Below are 24,366 nucleotides of genomic sequence, written 5' to 3'. Positions count from 1 at the left end.
ATGATATTTAGCACTGCCTGATGACAAATATTTACCCAGATTCTTTTATCAACTTTCAACCCAAGCTGTGGTGCTAGTGCTATTAAAAGTATTCCAGGTGCTCCATCTTTCATGAGATTTCTGTATTGTCAAGAATATTGGGTAGCCTGGGGCTATATGATCTGCAGTGGCAGCATGGTTGCTCTTAATAGAAAGGAGGAGTCAATGCACTGACTCCAGGCACAAAATTGTTCTTCCAGTCTTATGTGGGAAATACAGGAAGGACACATTTGCAAACCTGGTACAGTTTAAGTGAGTCTTTCGTTATTCTCCTTGACTACCTTGTAAACCTAGCTGTTTGATTCTGTCTTGGAAATTCAGATCAATATATTTCGGTTTGCAGAGATGAACTAAATACGTTTGTAGTGAAACACTTGTGATGGAGGAAGAGTATAGTGTACAATTCCAGATCTTATTTTTAATCAGTCTTACTGGTTTACAGGCAGAAGAATTAAGCCATAGTATTAGCAAAGTGTATCTTCTCTTCATTTGCTTCTGTCTCACTGTATACTTATGATTTTTAACATGCATGGAAGCTGGAAAGCTACTGACAACATTTTTTCAGTACCAAAATGTACTATCTAGGAAATACTTGATTTTTACTTAAGTTTCAGCACATATTTAAAACCAGAAATTTCAGTGTGAATAATATTTGAGATTTCATTTTCTTCATTTTTGGCTTAACAAAAGAATTGTCAGTTTCCAGCAATGTAGCATACTGGTAACACTGAGTTTTCAAGTGAAGGAGGTCAGGCTTTTAATGTTACAAAATCATGTGTTAATTAGTGTTAAAAATCTCCTGGGCTTTAAATAATGACAGATATCATGAGACATCAGACAATGCTCAGACCTGATTTTTTTTAATTCTTTTTTTTTTTTTCAAGACATAATTGTAAAAATTCATGTTTTTACAAGAAGGTTAGTCCAATACTTCACTGTTTTCAAAGTAAAAGATTCTGCAGCAACCCTGGAAATTTCTTTTAGAGCATGTCTGTGAGAACTTGCTGAGTTGTCCTTGTTGCAAACTCTACTTATATAGTATTTTGCATGCCAGAGTGAACTTCTTTCCTTGTACTTTTTGCTGTCTGGTTGTGGTGTGCAGACAGCTTTTAAATGGAAACCAGACACCTGTGTTAGCATGGTACCAAGTCTGAGCTAGTAAACGCTGCCTTTTAGCAGGGCTTGTGTGCTGATTTCACGCCAGTGGCCAAGTAAACTTCACAATACCGTTCTTTCACTCCACCTCCTCAAAGGAAGAAGGAGAGAAAATATGATTAAATTGAAAAAAAAAAAAAAAGGTGGTGGTGGTGAAAAAAAGATAATTTAATCAAAGGGAAAAGAGAAAAAAAAATAAGCAAAGGCTGAACAGAAGCAAGGAGAGAGAAAACAGTTATTCTCTGCTTCCCATCAGCAAGCAATGCTTGGCCACATTTTGGGAATCAGGGCCTCAGTAAGCATAGTGGTTGTTTTGGAGGACAGACATTTTCATAACAAGAGCCCTTCCTTCTCTTACTTTTTTTTTTTTTCCCAGTTTTATGGCTGAGTGTGCCATCACAGGTATGGATTATCCCTTTGGTTGACTCTGGTCGGCTGCCCTGGCTGTGTCCTCTCCCTGCCTCTTGCCCACCCCAGCCTGCTGGCCTTGGGGAGCTTGGAGCAAGTCTTGGTGCTGTGCCAGCGCTGCTGAGCAGTGGACATAACGTTGGGGTGATGTTGGTGCTGTTCTAGCGACAAGTGCAGAGCACAGCACTACGTGGGCTGCTGTGGGGAAAGTTAACTCCATCCAAGTCAGACCCAGTACAGCTTGTTAGCTTGACTCAATACCATGCTCAGGTTAAGATATGGCTCACCTTCAGAGAAATCCAGCCAGGTGTGCATGTGTGTATATGAAATGTACTTGCATCTAGTGCAGCAAGAATGCTGCATAGATAACTTACATGTTGTGGAAAGTAGACAATAACATCCCTTCCCTTCCAATCATTTTTCCTCTTCACCTAGCAGTTTTTTTTTTTTTAATTGGGTAGGTCACTGGGTAGCAAAAAACAGTTGTTCTCTTATCTAGAAGTAGAAAATTGAAGCATTTGTGAAAAAATAAAAAGAAGACATACAAAACTTCTTTTCCTATGTCATAATTTTGCAAACATACAAAACAAGCAGAGAGGACAAACTTGAAGCTTCCCAAATGCAATGCCATTCCTTTTATACAAGTCCTTGTTTATAAATATACCTTGTTCACTTAACAGATTTTGATGACTGCAAAATGTGGGGTGTCTGTGACCAGTTGTGTGAAGATCGTGTGGGACATCATCAGTGCCACTGTGTGGAAGGTTATTTCCTAGAGCATCATCGACACTGTAGGGCCAACACCTCAGGTTAGTGCAAGAAGTGCAAGAGTCTTTTGCTGTTGTTGGACTAATAAATAGAATTTAAAATGAGGCAGCTCACAAAACTATAACATACATCTTGAGGTTTTGAGGTCAGGACAGCATTCAGAACATCAGCAGAGGTCAACAAGAGACTGGCCTGTATGTGCTGGCACCTGTATGCTGGTGGAGCTGGCCGCCTGAGCAGAGCTGCTTCTCCCCTGAACCATGGCTTTGGGGCCCCAGCCCTTATTCAGAATTCATGACCTCCCCAGATTTGGGAGATCCTTGCCAGAGCCGTACTTAATAGATGAGTTCTTGTTCCTGTGGGAGGCAGTTTCCTGACCCAGGTTTCCTGACCCACTTGCTGTGTAACTCCATGGGAGCGAAAAATCAGGAAAAATCCTCCTTTTTTAGGAGAACTGTACCATGCAGGAAAATATTTTTGCTGAATTGTGAGTTCAAACGCAACAATGCTTGCCTCACACAGAGTGTGGTTCCCCATCAACAGTAGGCAGCTCCTCCTGGTTGTTCACCTCCTGCTCTGTTCTGAAAGCAGACCCTGGGAAGCTCTTTTTCTGTGGAGATGTAAGAGCCTGCCAGGCTTTTGTGTGAGACAGGTGTTCCTGCCTGCAGGAATGGGAGTCCCTGCTTGGCATGGCTGATTAGCAGTCTTCCTTTTCTGAAAAGCATGAATTTCCCAGTTCCCTCCCCCTTCTTTCTTTGCAACTGCTGCAGAGCAGCCATCATTCTGCAATTTTCTAAATATGTCCTCAAAAAGACAGAATTTTTGGAGCTAATGAAATTTGACTGTATTAAGATGTGCATATGCCAGCACAAGGAAAGATTATTCTGTTTTGAGGAAAGTTCTGTATCCTTCACAAGAAGCTTTCCATTCAAACTAGTGTTACTCTTAGGCCACTGAGTTGTTCTTGTGTTGATTTTCTATCATTATTGTGGAGTTCATACATGCTCTAAATCGTTTTTTTTGGATTCATTGTTACTGGGGAGGGTTCTCAGTGTAAGGTAAGATTTGGAGTTAAATATATTCTTCACAGACATACATTAAACCTTTCAACAGACACCTACTTTGGAAATGAACTTCCCTTCAAAGACTTACTGGAATCTCTCTTCTGCTGTAAGATACAGCAGAGACCTTCTGAGGAGATGAGGGAATAAAGAAGGTGGAAAGAGCAGTACAGAAAAAGCCTAAGGAACATGGTCTGCCTGCAAGAATTAAAGAATATCTGAAACCCGTTGGGCAGAAAAATCTTGAGAAAAAATATACTTTGATTAAAGGAGATAGGAGAATTGAATCTTTAGGAGTTAAGATGCACAGAAGTTTTGTAAGAGTTTTTTCTGGCAGAGCTTTAAACACGTATTGCTGCCTGGTTTGCATCAAGACTGGAAACTGAAGGCAAATCAAAGCAAATTTGTAGTCACATAGAACCATCTATCCAGGATGTATATATGTATGTATTACAGTGTCCCTTTACAAATAGCTCAGTTGCAGCGTAGTCATTTATTTGTCACCCTTGCTTTCAGCTGGTGTTGCGTCAATTATTTTTTCCAATGGCCGGGATTTACTGATTGGAGATCTTCATGGAAGAAGTTTTCGTACTTTGGTGCAGTCACAGAATCGTGGTGTTGCAGTTGGAGTGGACTTTCACTTTTATTTACACAGGATCTTTTGGACTGATACAGTGCAAGATAAGGTGGGTATAAATTTCGAGAATAATAAATTTTTGTGTATGTGGAAGTAGAGAACAGCCAGAAGCTGAATGTGTTGATAGGCTTTCATTTTTGAGAGCACAAGCTGGCCGTATTTTTGTTTTCTAACAAAAAAGCCCCTTGAAATGTTTTATGTTAATGACTGCATTTTTCAAGCTATACTATTACATGTGACATATTTAACAAAGAATCCTATTATGTGGGAATGTCTTGAGCAATTTTTAATTTTATTTGTGATGGAGTCCAAAAAACTAATTAAGAGAAATAGTAGACATTCTTTCAAAACTGAATAATTTTTTCTTGGCAATTTTTTGGAACATGATCATTTAAAATGTAAAAACTGTGTGCCTTCCAAGATGATAAAAATCAAATTTCTTCATATACTTCAAATAGCACTGTAATTGAGCCTAGATAACAAATATTGACAGTATTTTGTGTAATAAGCCAATATCTTGTTACATTTTTTTTTAAGAGGAAATATTTTAGCTTCAAGGTAGGGTATAACAGAGTAATTAAAAAAAAACCCACACATACAAAAAAAAGAAAACACACACAAAAAAAAACACAAAACAGTCTGGAGACCCTTGTGAAAGTTAGACATCACCCTTCTTCTTTCTTCTCCGTGCGTAACTTAATGAAACAAAAAAAGTCCCAGATCAAATGGTGAAACTCCAGAATCTTCATCCCTGTGTTGGCTGCCATGCAGAGTAAAGAAGAATCCATGGCCTGCCTCCTGCTGACACCATGTATGCATCAGTTTGGTGTCGCTGTCATTACGAACCTACTTAGAGCTGAAAAGTAGCATTTTCACTACAGTGCCAATGTTACTTCTGTTGGAAAGCACACTGCATGGCTTTCAAGTAGGACAGGAAATGAGCACACAAATTTTTACTTGTTATCAGTTCTGGCATTTTTATTTTCACTGCAGGGAGTTCCTGTTACTGTGATTGCATTGATAGTAGCTGTGTTAAGTCAGGGTCAAATCTGAACTTTCATGAGACAGGAGATTTATCTTATGTCTGTAAAAGGTGCAAATACAAGGTAATATGTCTTTTTCCACTGCATACCCCATATGGCCAGGACTGCCTTTTTATCTGCCCCAATATTGTTCAATTTTAAGTAATTAATTAGGATTAATTAATCTAATTAAATCATAACTAGAGCACCCTGAAGCAAACAATGACATTAAGAATATTCTTGTATGATATGCATTTCTATTCTTAAATTATACTTAAATTCTAAGTATTATTAGGGATTTATTTTATTTGCCTTTGTTTTTTCTTTTCAAAGATTAAGATGAACTAAAACAGCAACTTGCGGGTTATGTACATTGTCACCTTTATCTCATGTGGTGTACTGCCTTCTCACTTAATGCCCACAAGTTCTTGCAGTAGCTAGGTTTCCAAAGAACACAATAGACAGTTAATGGTTTGCTCAGTTATCATTATTTGGACCTGAAGAATATTTAAAATTATACAACCATTTCAGCTGTTATTTTTTCTTGCATATATTTACTTGTGGTAATCTGTATTTTCATATAGATACATTTCAAACTTCATGCTGTTGTTCTGAGAAAGGGATAATGATTCCTAGCTTTTCATATTACCCAGCGTTAGAATCACATGACTTCTGTATAATAACAGATTACTGCATTTATATTGCTTGCTTCATGTAGCTCTGAGCTTGCTTGTAAGATATTACTTCTATTTGAAGCATGATGCTGTTAAAATTAGTTTAAAATGAAAGAGAAACATAAGCAATGCTGAGCCTTCTTTTTGTCTGGATTGGGCTTTCCTTTACTTTCTTCAGTTTGCAAAGTAAATTTTCCTTGTGATTTCCCTCTAATGGCTGGTGCAGTAAGAGCTCCCCCATTGTTTCTGGCCACTCGTGAGAGCTTTGCTAAAGCCTGTTAATTTATTTCATTTAATGCAAATACCCTTTCTTGCCAGATTCCAGAAAAGCAATATGCACTTTTCTCATCTGTTTTTTAATCCAGAAACTTACCATATGTGCTAAAGAACAAGCCTATTTTAGCTTCTTACTTTATTTTTCTGAAATCCTAGTTAAAGACAAGCTTCCTGTATTTCTTGCATTGTTTTCAAAATCTTTGCCAAAAAAAAAAAAAAAAAAAAAAATTAAGCTGTGCAATAGCTTAGTAAGTAATTTGATTTTATCTAGTGGCCTATTGTGAATCTGTGCTGAGTGTGATGACAAATGACTTGTGATTAGCAAAATGTCTTGAGTATTGATAATATTTGTATTGCTTTCAGGTTTTTTCTATTAATATTGATGGATCTGATTTCCAAGAAGTTTTAAATGTTTCAGTTGACACACCAGAAAATCTAGCAGTGGATTGGGTTAACAATAAACTGTATGTGGTTGAGACCAGTGTGAACAGAATAGATATGGTTAACTTGGATGGAACAAACCGTGTTACTCTTATTGCTGAAAATTTGGGAAATCCTAGAGGAATAGCACTTGATCCAACTGTTGGGTAAGTGAAAAGTGTCAGGTCATGATAAAATATACCAGAAATTCCTTTATTCACATGCACTAGGAGGAGAGCTAACAGACAGCTCTGGGTAGTTGTTTTAGAATCTTATCTAAAATCATTTAAACCTTCACATTCTATCCGAAACCGTTCTACATTACTGTGGGAGTGCTGTACATGGCTTTTAATTCCCTTTGTGTGGTGTCTGTTTTATTGCTTCAGCTCTATGTGCACAAGCACATATCTGAAATGTATCTGTATATGTATGTACAGATATATTTTCAGACATAAGTATCTGTCTGAAAACAGCTAGACTGTGAAGTTGCTTCAAAGACTAGAAGTTATCCTTGAAGATTTGTGTTACCATCCCCGGATTTCCTAGTATCTGAAATAAAGTGGTGGGGTGAAGCTGGGGAAGCTAGTGTCTCATAGCCCAGTATGCTTCAGAAATGCATGTGAGCCATGGAAACTTAGATCTTCAGAGAACAGCATGAGGAGCTTTGTGCAGTTTACAGTGATGGATGCTGCTTTCATGATGCATGGATTTGTCACCTGTTTATTCTGGCAGTACACTTAAGTTTGTATTTTACAAAGAACACTCAGTATTTCTGAGGTCTTCTGGGTGAAAGCATGTTTCTTTCTGGATTCATTCTATAAAAGAAAATGCAGATCACTTCTTGGGCAGGATGCATGAAGTGTGTTTTCACTGTATGCTGAGAATTAAGCTCTGGTCTTCAAGACTGCTGTTTTTAAATGATGATATAGTTTCCAAATGCCATGTAAAATGTTGCTTTTTGGGGGTGCAATCTCACTGAAACATGAGACTTCTTTTTTTCTTTCTTTATAGTTATTTATTTTTCTCAGACTGGGATAGTCTGTCCGGTGATCCGAAAGTGGAAAGGGCCTTCATGGATGGCACAAACCGCCAGGATTTGATAAAAACAAAGCTAGGCTGGCCTGCTGGAATAACTCTGGATATTGTATCAAAAAGGCTTTACTGGGTTGACAGCCGGTTTGATTACATTGAGACTGTAACTTATGATGGACTTCAAAGGTAGGAGGAATATCATTCCTTGGAGGTTATAGATGTACTGATGATTTTGTATCAAGGTCAAAGATAAATTTGTCTAACAAAATGGGATTCATAAAGGATGAAAATTCCAACATAATGAATGTGATGTACCTTGATAATCTATGGTGTCATACTACTTCTGGAAAATCCCAGTTCCTTCATCATCCTTTGTCTTGTTTCTACATTGAATACCTGCTTACACTTTTTTATAATGTACTCTTACAGCTCACCACTATAGTACACATTTTGATAGTGTCCGCATGTTATTATTTTTGAATACTATGCATTGTCTCAGACCATCCTATCTTTGCATCTTTTTCACAAATGAATTTATTTAAACTGATGATCTCCAAAGCACCACTTTGTATAATGGGTATTAAGTGCATTGGGTTTTGATCTTTTTACACTTGATATATCTTATTATATCAACGTTGTCAGAAATTACATCCTCACTCACCTTATTGTGATGCTGTGGAAAATATATCAGCATACAAGAAAGGAGCCTTTGAGTTTTTGTGGGACTGTTCCTTAAAGTATAGTGTTTAGAAGCCTGCTTATCTCTGTATCTGTAATAGGTCTCTATTACTCAAACACAAGACAAAATTGTTCACTTTCAACATACCTCTTACATAGTGACTTGAAAAGCAGTCCTCTCTCTGCTCAGCTGACTGGCTTATTGCTCAATGTGTTCTTTCACTTATTCTAAAAATAACACTGATATCTTTGATCTGCTCCTTTATCTGTATTTTTTTTCAAGGTTGTTTTCAGGGTTTAATAAGGCAAGAGCGTGTTTAGTAAAATCTCCGGTTTTTGGAGATAAAAACTTATCGCTAATAGCAACACCAAAAATCATGTAAATGTTGTGCAAGTGGGAAGAGAAGATGGCATAGTCATAAAACAATGTTAAGACATAGCTTACTGTCCAACTAATTGCATTTCGCATGCCTACAGATTGAACCTAAATCACCCTGAAAACCATTAGAGTAGAACTGTAGAATTCATCTAATTTGTAGATCTTCCTTCAAGACTCTATGAAAATAATATTGTAGTGTTATTGTTATGTATTGTTTTGAGGGCTTATATGTCTCTCTCTCCCCCTAATGTTTATCTAGAAAAATATTGGTCCAATATCTTGCAAAGAATAGACACAATTTCTTTGGTTTTGCATGGGTGATTAGTTCAGGCCCCACTTCCACAAATCTCTCTTTTATTTTTATTTATTTATTTATTTATTTATTTATTTATTTATTTATTTTTACTGCCTACACTGGATTTTATTTTTGGCCGGTGGCTGTTGCAGCTCTAATATTTTTATGTTCAAGGCTTGAATATTTTAAAATGTTGCAGGTATCCTTTCATTTCCTCTGTTAGCCACTTTCTAATTTTCTCTCAGCATTTATGAATCTATTGTTGAGTTTTTGATTATTCACTGTTTTTGTGGAAGTGGCTAACATTTTTCGTCTCCTTGTTTTCACTTTTCTATGTTTTCTCCTTATGCACCCTGTACATTTAACTTCATATCTTCGGTTTATTTGTTCATTTTTGCCTGTACTTTTGCTGCTTTTATGTCTAGAGAAGTAAAAGCTAGTGAATAAATTAATAATGCTGTGCTTTTTGATCTATTAAGAGAAGTTATTTTCTAGATAATATTTCGTAATTAATTAAAAATAAATCTTTATAACAGGAGAACAATAGCTCATGGAGGCTCAGTAATTCCTCATCCATACGGAATCACTTTATTTGAACACAATGTTTATTTCACTGATTGGACCAAAATGGCAGTGGTGAAAGCTAACAAGTTTTCAGAATCAAACCCTCAAGTGATCTACCAGTCTTCACTGAGACCTTACGGAGTGACAGTTTACCATGCTGCCAGGCAGCCATATGGTAAGACAAAGACTAGCTGATAAATAGTGATTTAGGCATTATCTTACCAAAAGATGCTAAAAATTATGGAAGACTTATTTTGCCGTAAAGAACAAATAATTAAGATACATAAATTTTTAGGACTGGTCTTTATCATGCAGTGCTTTCATCCAGGTCCTATAGCTAATGACATGCCAAATGCAACATCTAAAAGCGGGGCTGACAAAACATGTTGATATTTGGAAGAAACAAACTTGTGCTCATTGAATAGTTTTGGCATTTGGGACTTCCTCAACACCACAATAAGGGTGCAGTTGGAAAATGCTACCAGCGTGAATGAGTTTTGTGAGAAACATTTATAAAGTAGATTTATATGTGGAAATTTCCACCTTAATCATGGCCTCAGTGCCGTGCACTGAGCATATCTGTACAGAGCTAAATACCTTGAATGCTGGTTAGCTCAGGTGGGTCTTGAGTGCATTCCTGCAATCATACAACAACAGTTGTATAATTTCCATGTGATATGATTCCCACAGAATTCACATGATTTATTATGGATGCTGGAAAAATGCTGAAAAATCAGAATTATGATTAAAAAAAAATTGCCATTAGGTTTACAGCTGAAGTTATAATTGTACCTATATTATTTTCCAGTAAGAAATCCTTGTGGAAATAATAATGGAGGATGTGAACAGATCTGTGTTCTCAGCCACAAAACAGATAACGATGGACTAGGTTACCGCTGTAGATGTATACTGGGCTTTGACCTCCATATAGATGGGCAGCATTGTGTTGGTAAGAAAATGCCTTATGATTGCTGGAAATGGTAACGTTCCATTAACTGTAGAGATGTTTCTGGAACCTCTCTTCTGTAGCATTGTGTGTTCAATATGCAAAGGACTTCATGTTTTTCTATCACAACTGTTTTTATGTAATAATCTCTGCTGATGTTCATTTCAAGCCACAGCGACTTTAACTCACATTCTGTAGCATTTTAAGAGAGTTTGATATGGATTGTGTGTATAATTAAGCTCTTTGCCCTGAAATTAACTGTGGATGCTTGCTAATATGCAGATTTTGCATTATTTTTAACATTGTGAACTGCTCACTTACAGTATTGCACAAATCAAGTTGGTCTTCCTTTGAATAAGTATGACAAGAATAAGAAATTCAGATTTGGGGTTGTGGGCTTCCATGAGGAATCCTCTGCTTTCTGGGTGGAGAATTGTCGCTAGGAGGTTTGCCGTGTGCAGCTATTGGCAAATTAAGCCAGATATCTTGTCTGCAGTTTTACTGTTTAACCATGCAGTTATACTTCTGGCTACTCAGATATTGTCTGGCAATAAGGTGGCTCCACCAAGCCTTTTAGTTATTCTTATGTAGATCATTGTAAAGAGATCAGCATAGAAGATCTCTGCATCCATAGGGATAATGTTTCCTATAAAGGTTTATCAGGACCACAGTAACAATGCAAGAGGAAGACCTGGCTATATCACCTAGTATTCTGGATTGGTTTTGGTTTTTTTTTATGCTATTTTATTTTTCATGTCTGTGTATATTTAAATTCATATTGTATCAAGCTTTCTTCTTCGATTTCTAGGATAGTAGTGCTGCCAAAGGAAAACAAAGCTTTACAATTAATGCTCAGTTGTCTCACCCAGTAGGTAAAGGCTGTATCTGGTCTTTTCCTTTGCAGCTGTGCAGCAGTTCTTGCTGTTTTCATCCCAGCTAGCAGTGCGGGGGATCCCATTCAATCTTTCTACACAGGAAGATGTCATCATACCTGTAACAGGAAGCCCATCGTATTTTGTTGGAATTGACTTCTATGCTCAGGATGACACCATTTTTTTTTCAGACACAAGTAAAGACATGATCTATAAACAGAAAACTGATGGTTCAGGTGAGAAGCATTCTTAAGAAATTAAGAGTAATTGTGGTATGAAGAGTAGATTGTGTATTCCAAAAAAGCCGTACAAAAATCTCATTGTGAGATATACAGAAAAATCTGTGTCACCTCAATAATATGTAAAATGTTTGTTAAAACCATTTGTTTAACTCATATTAAGCTCATGAAAGTAGTTAGTCAAAAGTCTCTGACAAACTTGAGGAACGTGATTTGGAATTAACTATTTGTAGTACTTGTTACAAATTGTATTTGTCATCATCCATCTGTTCATGTATGAGACTGAGTTTCTCTGTTTTATTTCCCTATCTGGAGAGCAGGATGCTTGTCATGATACTGAAATACAGAAAAAGAACACTTTGTGAGATGTTGGGAGATGTTGGGAGTCCTCTATTTGTGGTAGTGTGAAGAGTCTATCTAATTTGTAATAATGATCAAAGGTATATTAAGTCACATACAGCGTTTTGAACTTGCTTGATGTCTTAGATCAGAGTAATGGTAGACCACAGCTGACAATCACTATTGAAAAAATAGGTAGGTCTGGTTGTTGAGTAAGATGTAACTAGAGGGACCGAACAATGTTGTGTCCTTACTGACCTTCATTCATGAAACTCCTTCCAGCAGAAGCTTGTTTTTTCTCATCTTGGCTAGTCATTACTTCTCCTCTTTTGAGTTTGTGCTTCTTAAGCATTATCACTCCTTCACCTGGAGCGAAGGGCACCCCCTTACACGCACACTTTGTTATTGTCTTTATATTAAGTAGCACAGAAGTAGCATTTTTACCAGAGAGAAGCACTAGTTTTGTGAACAGAATAATGCATTCAGGTTATTTCCTCTGTTCCTAAATATGTACAGTGATTGAGTGTGTTGTAAATTTTAGGAAGAGAAATTCTGACAGCTAATAGAGTGGAAAGCGTTGAAGATTTGGCCTTTGACTGGATCTCAAAGAATCTATACTGGACAGACCCTCGGTACAGAAGCATAAGTGTGATGAGGCTGGCAGATAAATCTAGAAGAGCTATTGTTCAGAATTTAAACAATCCTCGATCAATAGTGGTTCATCCTGTTATTGGGTAAATATTCTTTGATTCTTACTTGAAACTATATGAACAAGCTAACCTATTTTGTTCACTACCCTGTAACGTTATATAATACTACCCTTAACTTTGACTGTAGGCATAAGTCAGAAGGATCAGGAAAATATTCTTTGTAATATGTGCACTTACTTGCAAATGTTACCTGGAGAATGTATTTTTGCTTGGGTCTTCCTCCCTGGTGATAGTTAATTGAAAGACGTAACAATTTGAACAGATATGTACATTTCCTGTCAAAAGGAACAAAGCACTTAAGAAGATTTTGAAAATTGTTGTCCACAGGATAAATACTAATTGTCAGTACCACTAGCAGTTGAGGAGGGGAGAGGGGGTCAACACGAAGTTGTGTGTTTTTTTTTTTTTTTTTTAGGTATGTGAATATGTGGTACAAATAAGAATGTCAGTGTTGTTCACATATTTACTCTGCTTAAGTACATTATATAAGAAGGCTTATATGTCATCTGATGTGTCTTCTTATGTTCTTCTTTCAGGTATATATTCTGGACAGATTGGTTCCGTCCTGCTAAAATCATGAGGGCCTGGAGCGATGGATCCCATGCCTTGTCAATTGTGAATACAACACTAGGCTGGCCTAATGGCCTAGCAATTGACTGGAGGTAAGAGTAATACAGTTGTGTAAATTGTGTGCACTGGCACTTTGTTGTTGAAGATACATTTTTTTTCCAACTTGTTAGCCTGTGAAATGCAAGATATTTTCAGACAACACCCTTCCTTTCCTCTACGAACCTCTTGACAGATTTAGTATTGTTAATAGAGAAGACGTTAGTTCTTCCTAATAACATCTTTTTTCATTACTTCTACATGTGCCATTTTCATTACTTCTAGTTCTCTAAGGCTGTACTGGGTGGATGCCTTTTTTGATAAAATTGAGCACAGTACCTTTGATGGGCTGGACAGACGGACTCTTGAACGTATTACTCAGATGACTCACCCATTTGGCCTTACTATTTTTGGAGGTAAGTCTGACATTGAAAAGTATTATCTGTTAATATCAAAGAATTTTGTTCATATGATGATGTGTGAGATAAAAAATACTGCCTTTGCAATATTGTTTTTGTACAGAAAGCTGATGAAAGCTTCTGTAAAAATATGTTTAATACTACTGTTTTTTTCTAAGTCTGCTTTTATATATATTTTTATTTAAATCATTTGAGTCAGATCAGTTAACTCAATTAGTGCAACAAAGCAGATATAATGTAGTAATTATAGCTTTCAAGTTGTGTGCTTGTGCTGGAAAGAATGTAAATCGCCTCCCCAGAGATGATCAGTAATTTCAGCATTTTATTAATTGTATGTAGAATTGATTGGATTTATAGTGTGTGTGAAGAAAGAATGCAGCATCTGATGCCTTTTGATATTGGGCAAAAATATCTTTTAAATATTTTAATGTTTTCTGAAGAGAAGTCTTAATGAATTATTTTAAAAATTGTCCTGGAATTTGAAATGTCAGGAGAGTCTGTTATATCTGTCTGGCTCTAAGTTCTGTCTGCCTCTGACTGAAGGGACTCACTGCCTCTGAAATAAGTCCTTTAGTCTTTTTCAGGAAACAGCTATGAAAAGTTATTAAATTTACATGAAGTGCCTTGTGGTTTTATCTTGTGATGTTTGATCTTTTATGTCATTTTGCACTGTAACTGTAATATGTTAAATGTCTTTCAAAACAGGTTATGCTTATTTCACTGATTGGAGACTTGGTGCAATAGTTCGAGTGAGAAAGTCTGATGGAGGAGAAATGACTATTATTAAGAGGGGCATTAGTAACATTATGCATGTGAAAGCATATGATGCTCATTCCCAAATAGGTGAGCTCATTTGTTGTGCAGATGAAAAACACAAAATACGGAATAAGAGGCAAAATATCAGGAAAGTAGACTTCTGTTTTCTATTTCAAAAATGGCCTTGCTGAATCAGAACTGTGACATGTGCAAGACCCAGCACAAGCACTTACAGTCTTAGGTTCCATATTTCAGTGTTTTGTAACTATATGCAGTTTTTCTCTACCGTATCTATTACTGTATTTAATAACATTGTAAAATGGAAATATGACTCCATTGTATTTTGTGTCATTTTATCACGAATTACAACCTTGTATTTATCTTTTTCTGGTAGAAGTTTTAGTTAAACTGAACTACTTATTTCAAAGAATTGGGTAAACCTGTATTAAAGTACTGTTCATAAAGTAATCACTATGCATAAGTTGATAATTTTTTATTATTTTTACTGTTGAATTCTATGCAGTTATATGATCTAAACAAAGAATTTGGTATTGTAGTTGACTTAGTAAAATACAGTATGCTTATTAAATGTGATCAAAGCTTGTGTTAAGTAAGGCTCATTACCAATTTGGTGTACAAACATAGGATCGGATATCCTAGCCTTGCTCAGCCAAAGGTCCTCATTTGCTGTAGAGTACTTATTTGCAAATATTTGCCAAAAAAATGGCAGAAAATTAGACAAAATTTTATAGCATGTTTTTGGCTTTCTTAAACATTTGTGTCATTCAAGATTTTATGGAATTGAGGACCTACTGATGTACATTCTAGTACTCCTGTCAGTGAACTTGACCCTATTTTGCAGTATAGGCAAAACCAGGATTTGCTCCAGCATCTTTAAATAAACAAACAAACATTCTTATGCAATTACTTTGCACTTTTAATAGTTCCCAAGCTGTTATCACTAGTGTATACATTGATCTTCTCTATCACTTTTTAAGGCTCTAACTACTGTAACAGAGGAACAAATCCCAATGGAGACTGCAGCCATTTCTGCTTCCCAGTACCAAATTTTCAGAGAGTTTGTGGTTGCCCTTATGGCATGAAACTGGCTTCTAATCAACTAACATGTGTTGAAGATCCATCCAATGAGCCACCCACTTTGCAGTGTGGCTCGTACTCGTTCTCCTGTGGTAATGGAAGATGTGTGCCTCGATACTATCAGTGTGATGGTGTTGATGATTGCCATGATAACAGTGATGAACAAAACTGTGGTTCTTTAAGTAAGTAGTCCCTGCAAAAAACAGCTGGAATTTGGTGTTTGCATTTCGGAAAGTTTGATGGGGCAGCCTGATTTCCTTGCAACAAAGCCCAATTTGTTAAGGTTGTACTTATGGATAAATCCTAAGAGCTATCTGGAAGATCAGTTACTTCAAAATGAATAGGGTAACTTCTAGGAATAGGGGATTCAACACTGGGACACCTAAGGAATGCACGAAAATACTCTTTTCTAACTAGTTCTTAAAATTGAATTTGCAGAGTAACAAATGTCTTGTCTAAAGAAAAAGTTATTTTGTTGTGTAAATTTGAAACACACTGGAATATGACTTGCTTGTCATATTTTAATGCATGGAGAAGGACAGTCTTAATGAAGATGTTTTAAAAAGCACAGTAAGAAAAATAACAAAATCATATGCAATGCCTAGACTCCATCTAAGATTAGCTGTTAAATTAAATAAAGGTGATGCTCTAAATAGAACTTTCTATTATATTTGGGCACTTCTGAACTATTTGTTATGTCTTTTTTTTTTTTTTTTTCACAGCAAAGTGAATTGGAAGTACATTGTTTTATTTCCTGGTTTACCTGGAGTGGCTCATACAAAAGCATTGTATTTTGTTGATCAAATAAATTGAGAGAACAAATGGATAATTAGTTTTGATAAAATACTGAAGATTTTTTTTGGCTTTTATGGCATACTTGGTGCTTTTTTCTTCAGAGTTGATCATTCCTTATAAATCACAAACAAGAAAATAGGATATATTAATAAAACGTGCTCCTTACTGAATAGGACTAGCAAGTATGACTAAGATATAAAACCTGTTTCTTATTAGTAGGCTAGCCTTGAACAAGTAAAATGCCCTTTTGGGAAAAGGAAAGTATAGGAAAAAAAAAAGGCTACTTGAAGACATGATTTTTCTTGTTTTTAGATTGTTTTGAAATGCTTAACAATTCACATTATTATTGATTCTTGCAGACAAAAAAAAACTTGTAAGAATTTAGTTCAATTTTTCAGCATGTTGCAACAAGACCAACACTTCCATTTTAATTAATGCACATTTTAGAATTTGATGCATAATTTAGGCATTATGTAAGCATACTAAATATATCTAATATTCTACTACTACGGAAGATAAATTTTGGAGATCTTCGTAAGTGTCCTCTTTTTTTTTTTTTTTTTTTATTTAGACAATACTTGTTCTTCATCAGCTTTTACCTGTGCTAGTGGACAGTGTATTCCAAGTCGCTGGCGTTGTGATAAACATAATGACTGTTTTGATGGCAGTGATGAATTGCATTGTCCTACACAAGGACCCACTTCATGCCCTGCAACCCTGTTCACCTGTGACAACAACAGATGTATTCCTAGGATCTGGCTATGTGATACTGATAATGACTGTGGTGATGGGTCAGATGAAAAAAATTGCAGTAAGTATCTGATCTGTCATGCTTATTTTTTTTTGTGTGTGTATATTTACATAGATATGTCTGTTGGTGTAAGAATGATATATAAAATTAGGAAGAAATAAATAATATCTGAGATTAATATTTTGCAGTCCATAAGATGTCAAAATCTCAACTAATATGAACTACCAGAACCAAGTTAAATGCAGAAAAATCATTAAAAAACAGTAAGAAGGGGTAAATATGATTGTTCTAACTATGATGCTGCATAATGTCATCGACTGCAATTTACAGCAAAAATCAACTGGAGCTCACAGGTCCTAAATGCTTACTTATTGAGTGATCTCAATAATACCTGATCTTGTAGTCAGTTAATTTAGCATGGAAGTATTTACCTAGAAGTATCTGTAATTATTTCACAGTGAAGTAGGACAGTTTCTCTATATAATTTCTTTAGCATTATTTCTCACTGATTGGAATCTTCTGTTTGTTTTTTGCCTACATATGAATAAATAATTACTTGATACTAACACATAAGTGCATGTCATTTGTATGATTACCAGCTGCTATATTGCATGCTGCAAGTCAGTGATAGTGTCTTTATGCTGTCTCTGTATTATCTTGAGTTCAGAAGACAGAAAATAAACACAGCTGTGTTTATTGTCATTCTTAAATAGCTTTCACAGGTACTTGTGAACCCAGGCAGTTTCAGTGTCCAGACCATCGCTGTATTGACCCATTCTATGTCTGTGATGGAGACAAAGACTGTGTGGATGGTGCTGATGAGCATGACTGCAGTAAGTGTACTTTTGTTTGTTCAGCACTGCTTTCTAGTTTCCTACTGTTGCCCCTTGAAAGGTCTTTGGTGACCTCATACTACCGAGATAGCAGATGGCATAATAAACCTATCCATAAATTAACTCTGTTTATGATACTTGTTTTAGCATTTGTAGTAAGCCCTTTGATCTCTTGGCTGGTTGTGAAATTGGGGGTATGAAATCTAAATAGTCTGTAGATTGCAAGATAACTGCATTTTCTCTGTCCTGTGGAAATCATGGTCTTCACTGGAATGCAGACTCCTGATACCATAGCTGTGTTGTGCACCTGTAGAAAAATAAGGTGTAGTTTAACTCTATAAAATAAAGTAAATCGCTAAGGTAATATTTTTTATTTTTTAGTATACAATTGCAGTGCCACAGAATTTAAATGTGTAAGTGGAGACCAGTGTATCAGTACTTACTACCGGTGTGATGGTGTTTTTGACTGTAATGACCACTCAGATGAGACTGATTGCCGTAAGTATATTGATGCGGAAAAGCCTTAATTTATTCGGTGAAGCTTCTCAAAATTTTGTCTTATCACAGAATCACAGAATTTCTAGGTTGGAAGAGACCTCAAGATCATCGAGTCCAACCTCTAACCTAACACTAACAGTCCCCACTAAACCATATCCCTAAGCTCTACATCTAAACGTCTTTTGAAGACTTCCAGGGATGGTGACTCCACCACCTCCCTGGGCAGCCCGTTCCAGTGCCTAACAACCCTTTCAGTAAAGAAATTCTTCCTAACATCTAACCTAAAACTCCCCTGGCGTAACTTTAGCCCATTCCCCCTCATCCTGTCACCAGGCACATGGGAGAACAGGCCAACCCCCACCTCTCTACAGCCTCCTTTAATGTACTTATACAGAGCAATAAGGTCACCCCTGAGCCTCCTCTTCTCTAGTCTGAACAAGCCCAGCTCCTTCAGCCGCTCCTCGTAGGACTTGCTCTCCAGGCCCCTCACCAGCTTCGTCGCCCTTCTTTGGACCCGCTCAAGCACCTCGATGTCCTTCTTGTAGCGAGGGGCCCAAAACTGAACACAGTACTCGAGGTGCGGCCTCACCAGAGCCGAGTACAGGGGGACGATCACCTCCCTAGCCCTGCTGGTCACAGTGTTTCTGATACAAGCCAGGATGCCGTTGGCCTTCTTGGCCACCTGAGCACACTGCTGGCTCATATTCAGCCGACTGTCCACCATCACTCCCAGGTCCTTCTCTGCCTGGCAGCTCTCCAACCATTCCTCTCCCAGCCTGTAGTTCTGCTTGGGGTTATTGCGCCCCAGGTGCAGGACCCGGCACTTGGCCTTGTTGAATTTCATACAGTTGACCTCAGCCCATCGGTGCAGCCTATCCAGATCCTCCTGCAGAGCCTTCCTACCCTCGAGCAGATTGACACACGCACCTAGCTTGGTGTCATCTGCAATATCAAGTAATCTTATCTGCTATATCAAGTAATTTGCAATACTTTCATTAGAACCTCAAAATTCTTTTTAAATGTACTTGTTTATAAATAGTTCTTGTGAGCAGAAATTTCATACATGGTATGTTCCAGCTCAAGAATAGATTTCTGGCAAAGAATAGAGTCTGCATTCCTTTTGGCTCTAAAATTTTGTTTTACTTGGCACCTTGGTTTCAAGGCTTAAAAGAAAGAAGTTTATTCAGGTAGAAAGCTGTAAATCTTTTATCTATGTGAGTTATATTGAAACTTTTTCCTTGAGTAATTTTTCACATTTAACTTAGGATTTCTCAACGCAAGACAGTGAAAACTTGTTTCAGAGAGTAAATTCACGTTGTGTTGGGCATGTACATAGATATCATTAAGCGTATCAATATGCACTTGCTTAAAATATAACAATTGCTTTGCTCATCATTTTACAAAGAAGGAGTTAAACTGGCCAGATTCTGGAATGTCATGTAGATTGATTGTAATTCTGTGGCCTGATCTAAAAGTGACAGAGTTCTTTATAGTGTTGTAACTACTTATGCAAGATGTGAACTGAGCATAGTAATTTTTCATCTCTATCTAAAATTAAAACAGTGTCTGAACTGTAACATGTCACTGTTTTAGCTACAAGACCACCAGGGATGTGCCACCAGAATGAATTCCAATGTCAATCAGATGGCAGTTGTATTCCTGCTAACTGGGAATGTGATGGACATCCTGACTGTGCAGATGGCTCAGATGAACACCATAGATGTCCTGCCAGGACCTGTCCTCCATCCCTTTTCCGCTGTGACAATGGCAACTGTGTCTATCGAGCATGGATATGTGATGGTGATAATGACTGCAGGGATATGAGTGATGAGAGAGATTGTCCTACTCAGCCCTTCCGGTGCCCCAGCTGGCAGTGGCAATGTCCAGGTCACAGTATCTGTGTGAATCTCAGCAAAGTATGTGATAATTCTGCTGACTGTCCAAATGGAGCTGACGAATCCCCATTGTGCAGTAAGTTACTGTTCAGGCATCTACAATAGCCTACGATGTCCTGTGGCTTCAGAGAGAAACAGAATATGTTGAGTATCCAAATGACAGCCATGCTATAATCAGCATGTATAAATAGCATAGCAGCATTTCTATCAGAAATTGTAAGCTCACTGTAATTAAAGCACTAATTACAAAGTGGAACTTGCTTGCAGATGAAAGGAGACTATGGTAAATTCATTAGCTAAAGTCTGATCTTATGCTCTGAATTGCACTGACTTAAATATGGTTTTTATATAGCAATATGGGAATGAGCTTGGTTTTCCCTAATACATTGACTAAAGAATGGTATGCTTTAAGTTCAGAAGAAATGTGATTCAGTCTTTAGTATTTTCTTTTTCTAACTTCAAAAATCATGAAAAAAATCGAAAAGCTCACATGTAGCCAGCATTTGTATTTGTGTTGATTATGAATTGATTTAAGCATAACCTTTTTCTTTCTTTCCTTCCTTCTTTTCTTTTTCTCTTTAATCAATGCACATTCTCAGATGAACCCCAGCCAGGTATGATTATATGTGACTTTAAATTATTTTTTATTAACTCAAATTTAGGTCTGGAGTTGTACAATAAATATTTTGTATAATCTAGATAGTTTTGAAAACATTGTTATAAATGTTTAGGAGCATTTTCTTTAGCATTCATTTAATGGGATTCAGAAGTAAGTAAATACTATGTTATTATCTTTCTTTATGTGTATTGTGTATGAGAGCCTCAGTTCAGGCTTATGTGGCATAACTGATGATTGTGCAGGATGTTTTACCAGCAGTTTTAGGGTGGTAATGCAATAGCAAAGTATTACACTTAGTATAGGAAGCTTTTGTTAAGTGCTTATTTCTTTCCCTGATGCCATTTCAGATCAGGAGAGCTGCTCTGACAATAATGCTGGCTGCACTCATGAATGTATACAAGGCCCCTTTGGAGCTCAGTGTACCTGTCCTATTGGATACCAGCTTGCAAATGACTCCAAGACCTGTGGTGATATTAATGAATGTGACCCTCCAGGCTTTTGTAGTCAGCACTGTTACAATGAAAGAGGGTCTTTTAGGTGTTACTGTGATGAAGGATACATTCTGGAAACCAATGGGAAGACCTGTAAAGTCGCAGGTGAGGAGTGTTGGTGGCAACCTAAAGAATGCCAGTAGTGCCTGGAAAACGTTCAGCTTTGCCACTTCCATACTTTTTTTTTTTTTTTTTTTTTTTTTTTAAAAAAAAAAAAAGCTGATGCAAAACATCCTTACTGGTGGCAGACCACTTTGAGTATTGCACCTGACACCTAAGGGACAGTTCCTAATTGGAACTATTATTTTCTTGAAATAAAATATTTAAATTAATGTTCCGGGTTTTTAACTTTGCAAGGACCAAAAATAATATTCTAGAGAAATGCAGTGCCATGCACCTCTAAACCATAGGTTGAAATTTGCTCTTTTATGAAGTTCAGTGCATCCAGAGTGTTTAAATCCCAGCCTTTTCATAAGACTTCATTACTCAGTGTTATTTTTCTCACAGAATTATTGCTGGATAGCTTATTGGTTTAATTTAATTTCTTTTCCTTTGACAGAGTCTGGGAATCTTCTCTTGCTAGTGGCAAGTCGTAACCAAATCATTGTGGATAACATCACCTCTCAGTCACATAGTATTTATTCTCTCATTCGGGATGGAAGGAATATTGTGGCTATTGATTTTGATTCAGTCACAGATCGTATCTTTTGGTCCGATACAACACAGGATAAAATTTGGAGTGCTTACAAAAATGGGACTGACCGGAAAATAGTAAGTTCCACTGAGTTATTCTTGTCTCTTCATTGTGGAGAGAAAATGAAGACACTGTATCTCCACTTAACAGAAAGGGAAAATTCCAATGTACTAAGAAGGGAGATAACATAGACAGAGTGAAACAATTCAGTAGATGCTAAGCCAACATTTCATGCAGCTTTTTGAAAAAGAAAACTGAATGCTTTCAGGAAACTTTAATACCAGGCTATAAATTGATTTTCCTATTAGTAGGTGCATACTCCTTCACTAGGCCAGCTGAAGTTAGTAGGAGTGTTTGGGTATGTGCTTTGCTTGCATTTTGAATGTGTACATTGTGACTTGTTTTAGAAAGTGTTAGACATTTAGTCCCCTATTTTCAATACCTATAGAAAAGTGTGAAAAAAATATTTTGATTTATTCCAATGAATTTGTTCTCTCTCTCTCTCTCTCTCTCTTTATCTCCTTTTAAAAAATTTCATTGTTAAACAGGTGTTTGACAGTGGTGTCACCGTGACTGAAAGCATAGCTGTAGATTGGGTAGGTCGCAATCTTTACTGGACAGACTTTGTTCTGGAAACAATTGAAGTCTCTAAAATGGATGGGAGCCACAGGACTGTGCTGATTAGTGAAAATGTAACAAACCCAAGGGGACTAGTGTTAGATCCCAGAATTGAGTAAGACTTTTTTATGTTTTGTTTTGAAAAAATGCATATTTTATGATGATAACAATATTCTGATATTCCCAACCTGTACTGTAATTGTAAATGACAAGTGGAAGAGAAAACCTATGAGAATTTTTAAAATGGTGTGTTCACAGCGTTAATTTAATATCTAATGTCATATGATTGTTGTTTGTAATCTGTTACTCTGTGTCATTGTAACAAGATACCTGCTCTCTTTTGGAACAGGTCTTCCTGTATTTGCTTCCTAGTTGGAAACTTTTAACTTAAAATTCTGGTATATCTTTATCAGGCAGAGGTATACCGATGCACAGTGTAGGTGGTATGCCTACCTGACAAAGAACAGGCTACTGCATAGCCCCAGCCGTCATCACAAACTGATGTCATCACAAAAACACTTTCCTGTTTTGAACAGCAAGTGGCATAGAGTAAATGGAATGTTATCATTTGAACTGGTCATGTACAAAGTTTTACTGGTTTTTGAGCTCTGCAGTGCCTTGAACTCTGTTTACTGCCAGCCATGTGGGGCTTTTTAGTTATAGTCCTGTTAGCGTTATCCATGTATGCCTGTAAAAGCACAAACCCATACCAAGTTTAGTATTTAGGAAACAGAGAATCAGATTATAATCCATGATGAAAATAGTTCTATTTACTGTTATTATGTACAAAGGATAGCAACAGTAGAAGTATTTGAAAAAAATTACAACAGAAATGATGGTAATATCTTAAATTAACATAATCCTGAAATGAATGATTTCAGTATCTTTGTGTAGAACATTTCTTAGAAGTGTAGGTTTTGTTGTTGTTTGTTTGTTTGTTTTTCCCTTGTTTTAGGCCTTTTTTTTTTTTTTTTTTGGCTAATGAAGTTTTGTAGGCAGCTAGTTTGTTTTTTTTTGTTTGTTTGTTTTCAGATTGGTAACCACAGGTTCCTTTTTTTCAGTGGTCATGTGATGTTTTGGACTGACTGGGGCCAAAACCCTCGAATTGAAAAAGCCAGCATGGATGGCAAAATGCGAACAGTGATTATTAACAATAAAATCTACTGGCCCAATGGACTCTCTATTGATTACCCAAATAAACTTCTCTATTTTGCTGATGCATATCTTGACTATATTGATTTTTGCGATTACAATGGAAACAACAGACGACAAGTGGTCGCAAGCGATTTGGTAAGACATTAAGAAACAATGTTTTCCCTTGTGCTTCCTGATACTAATACTACTACCGTATTTGCACTATGGTAGGCTTAGATGTGTATTTTTCTTAAAACTATTCTGGTGAAGCAGATATTATGTATTCTAGCTGCTTGGTACAGCTGGAAAATGAAGATTTACATACACTATCCAAAGTCCTTCAGGAGATCTTCAAGGAAACCTGGAGCTTAGTATAGACTGTAGTGCTTTAGATCTACACGTGTGAAGTCTAACAGCGACATCTGAGATTGTTGCTACTAGCTGGTGCATTTGCTGTAGGGAAATAGAGCACAAAAAATCTGCAAGAGCTTTCTTCTTCAACTTCTGTGGATGATGAATGCTGCTGTTCTTGATAGCAACAGAGAATTTTCTATTGCCAGGACTTTTATGTTCTGGGCACTTCATGAAGACCATTCCTCTGGTAGGCTATCTCGCAATGAAGTGCTGCTGTCAGTTGGCAAGATG

General features: G+C 36.8%; 1 protein-coding gene across 5 annotated transcripts in view; it reads left to right on the top strand.

Annotated features, from left to right (window-relative positions):
- The window catches only part of LRP2 (LDL receptor related protein 2), a 117,992-nt gene that overhangs the window by 34,457 nt on the left and 59,169 nt on the right, over positions 1 to 24,366 (top strand). For all 5 annotated transcript variants that reach the window (XM_072040913.1, XM_072040911.1, XM_021272033.4 and 2 more), the window contains exons 10-29: positions 2,283 to 2,411; positions 3,948 to 4,117; positions 6,404 to 6,627; positions 7,472 to 7,678; positions 9,381 to 9,583; positions 10,217 to 10,357; positions 11,259 to 11,462; positions 12,346 to 12,538; positions 13,051 to 13,176; positions 13,406 to 13,536; positions 14,245 to 14,382; positions 15,294 to 15,575; positions 16,760 to 16,999; positions 17,653 to 17,772; positions 18,154 to 18,270; positions 19,864 to 20,241; positions 21,132 to 21,380; positions 21,835 to 22,046; positions 22,518 to 22,702; positions 23,649 to 23,877. In XM_072040913.1, coding sequence (XP_071897014.1) covers positions 2,283 to 2,411; positions 3,948 to 4,117; positions 6,404 to 6,627; positions 7,472 to 7,678; positions 9,381 to 9,583; positions 10,217 to 10,357; positions 11,259 to 11,462; positions 12,346 to 12,538; positions 13,051 to 13,176; positions 13,406 to 13,536; positions 14,245 to 14,382; positions 15,294 to 15,575; positions 16,760 to 16,999; positions 17,653 to 17,772; positions 18,154 to 18,270; positions 19,864 to 20,241; positions 21,132 to 21,380; positions 21,835 to 22,046; positions 22,518 to 22,702; positions 23,649 to 23,877 — 3,878 coding nt within the window. The remainder of the gene's footprint in view (positions 1 to 2,282; positions 2,412 to 3,947; positions 4,118 to 6,403; positions 6,628 to 7,471; positions 7,679 to 9,380; positions 9,584 to 10,216; positions 10,358 to 11,258; positions 11,463 to 12,345; positions 12,539 to 13,050; positions 13,177 to 13,405; positions 13,537 to 14,244; positions 14,383 to 15,293; positions 15,576 to 16,759; positions 17,000 to 17,652; positions 17,773 to 18,153; positions 18,271 to 19,863; positions 20,242 to 21,131; positions 21,381 to 21,834; positions 22,047 to 22,517; positions 22,703 to 23,648; positions 23,878 to 24,366) is intronic.

The sequence above is a fragment of the Anas platyrhynchos genome, chromosome 7 (genome assembly GCF_047663525.1).
Source record: "Anas platyrhynchos isolate ZD024472 breed Pekin duck chromosome 7, IASCAAS_PekinDuck_T2T, whole genome shotgun sequence".
NCBI lineage: Eukaryota > Metazoa > Chordata > Aves > Anseriformes > Anatidae > Anas > Anas platyrhynchos.
Note: the sequence above shows the minus strand (reverse complement) of the source record. Positions and strands in the feature narration are given on the sequence as shown.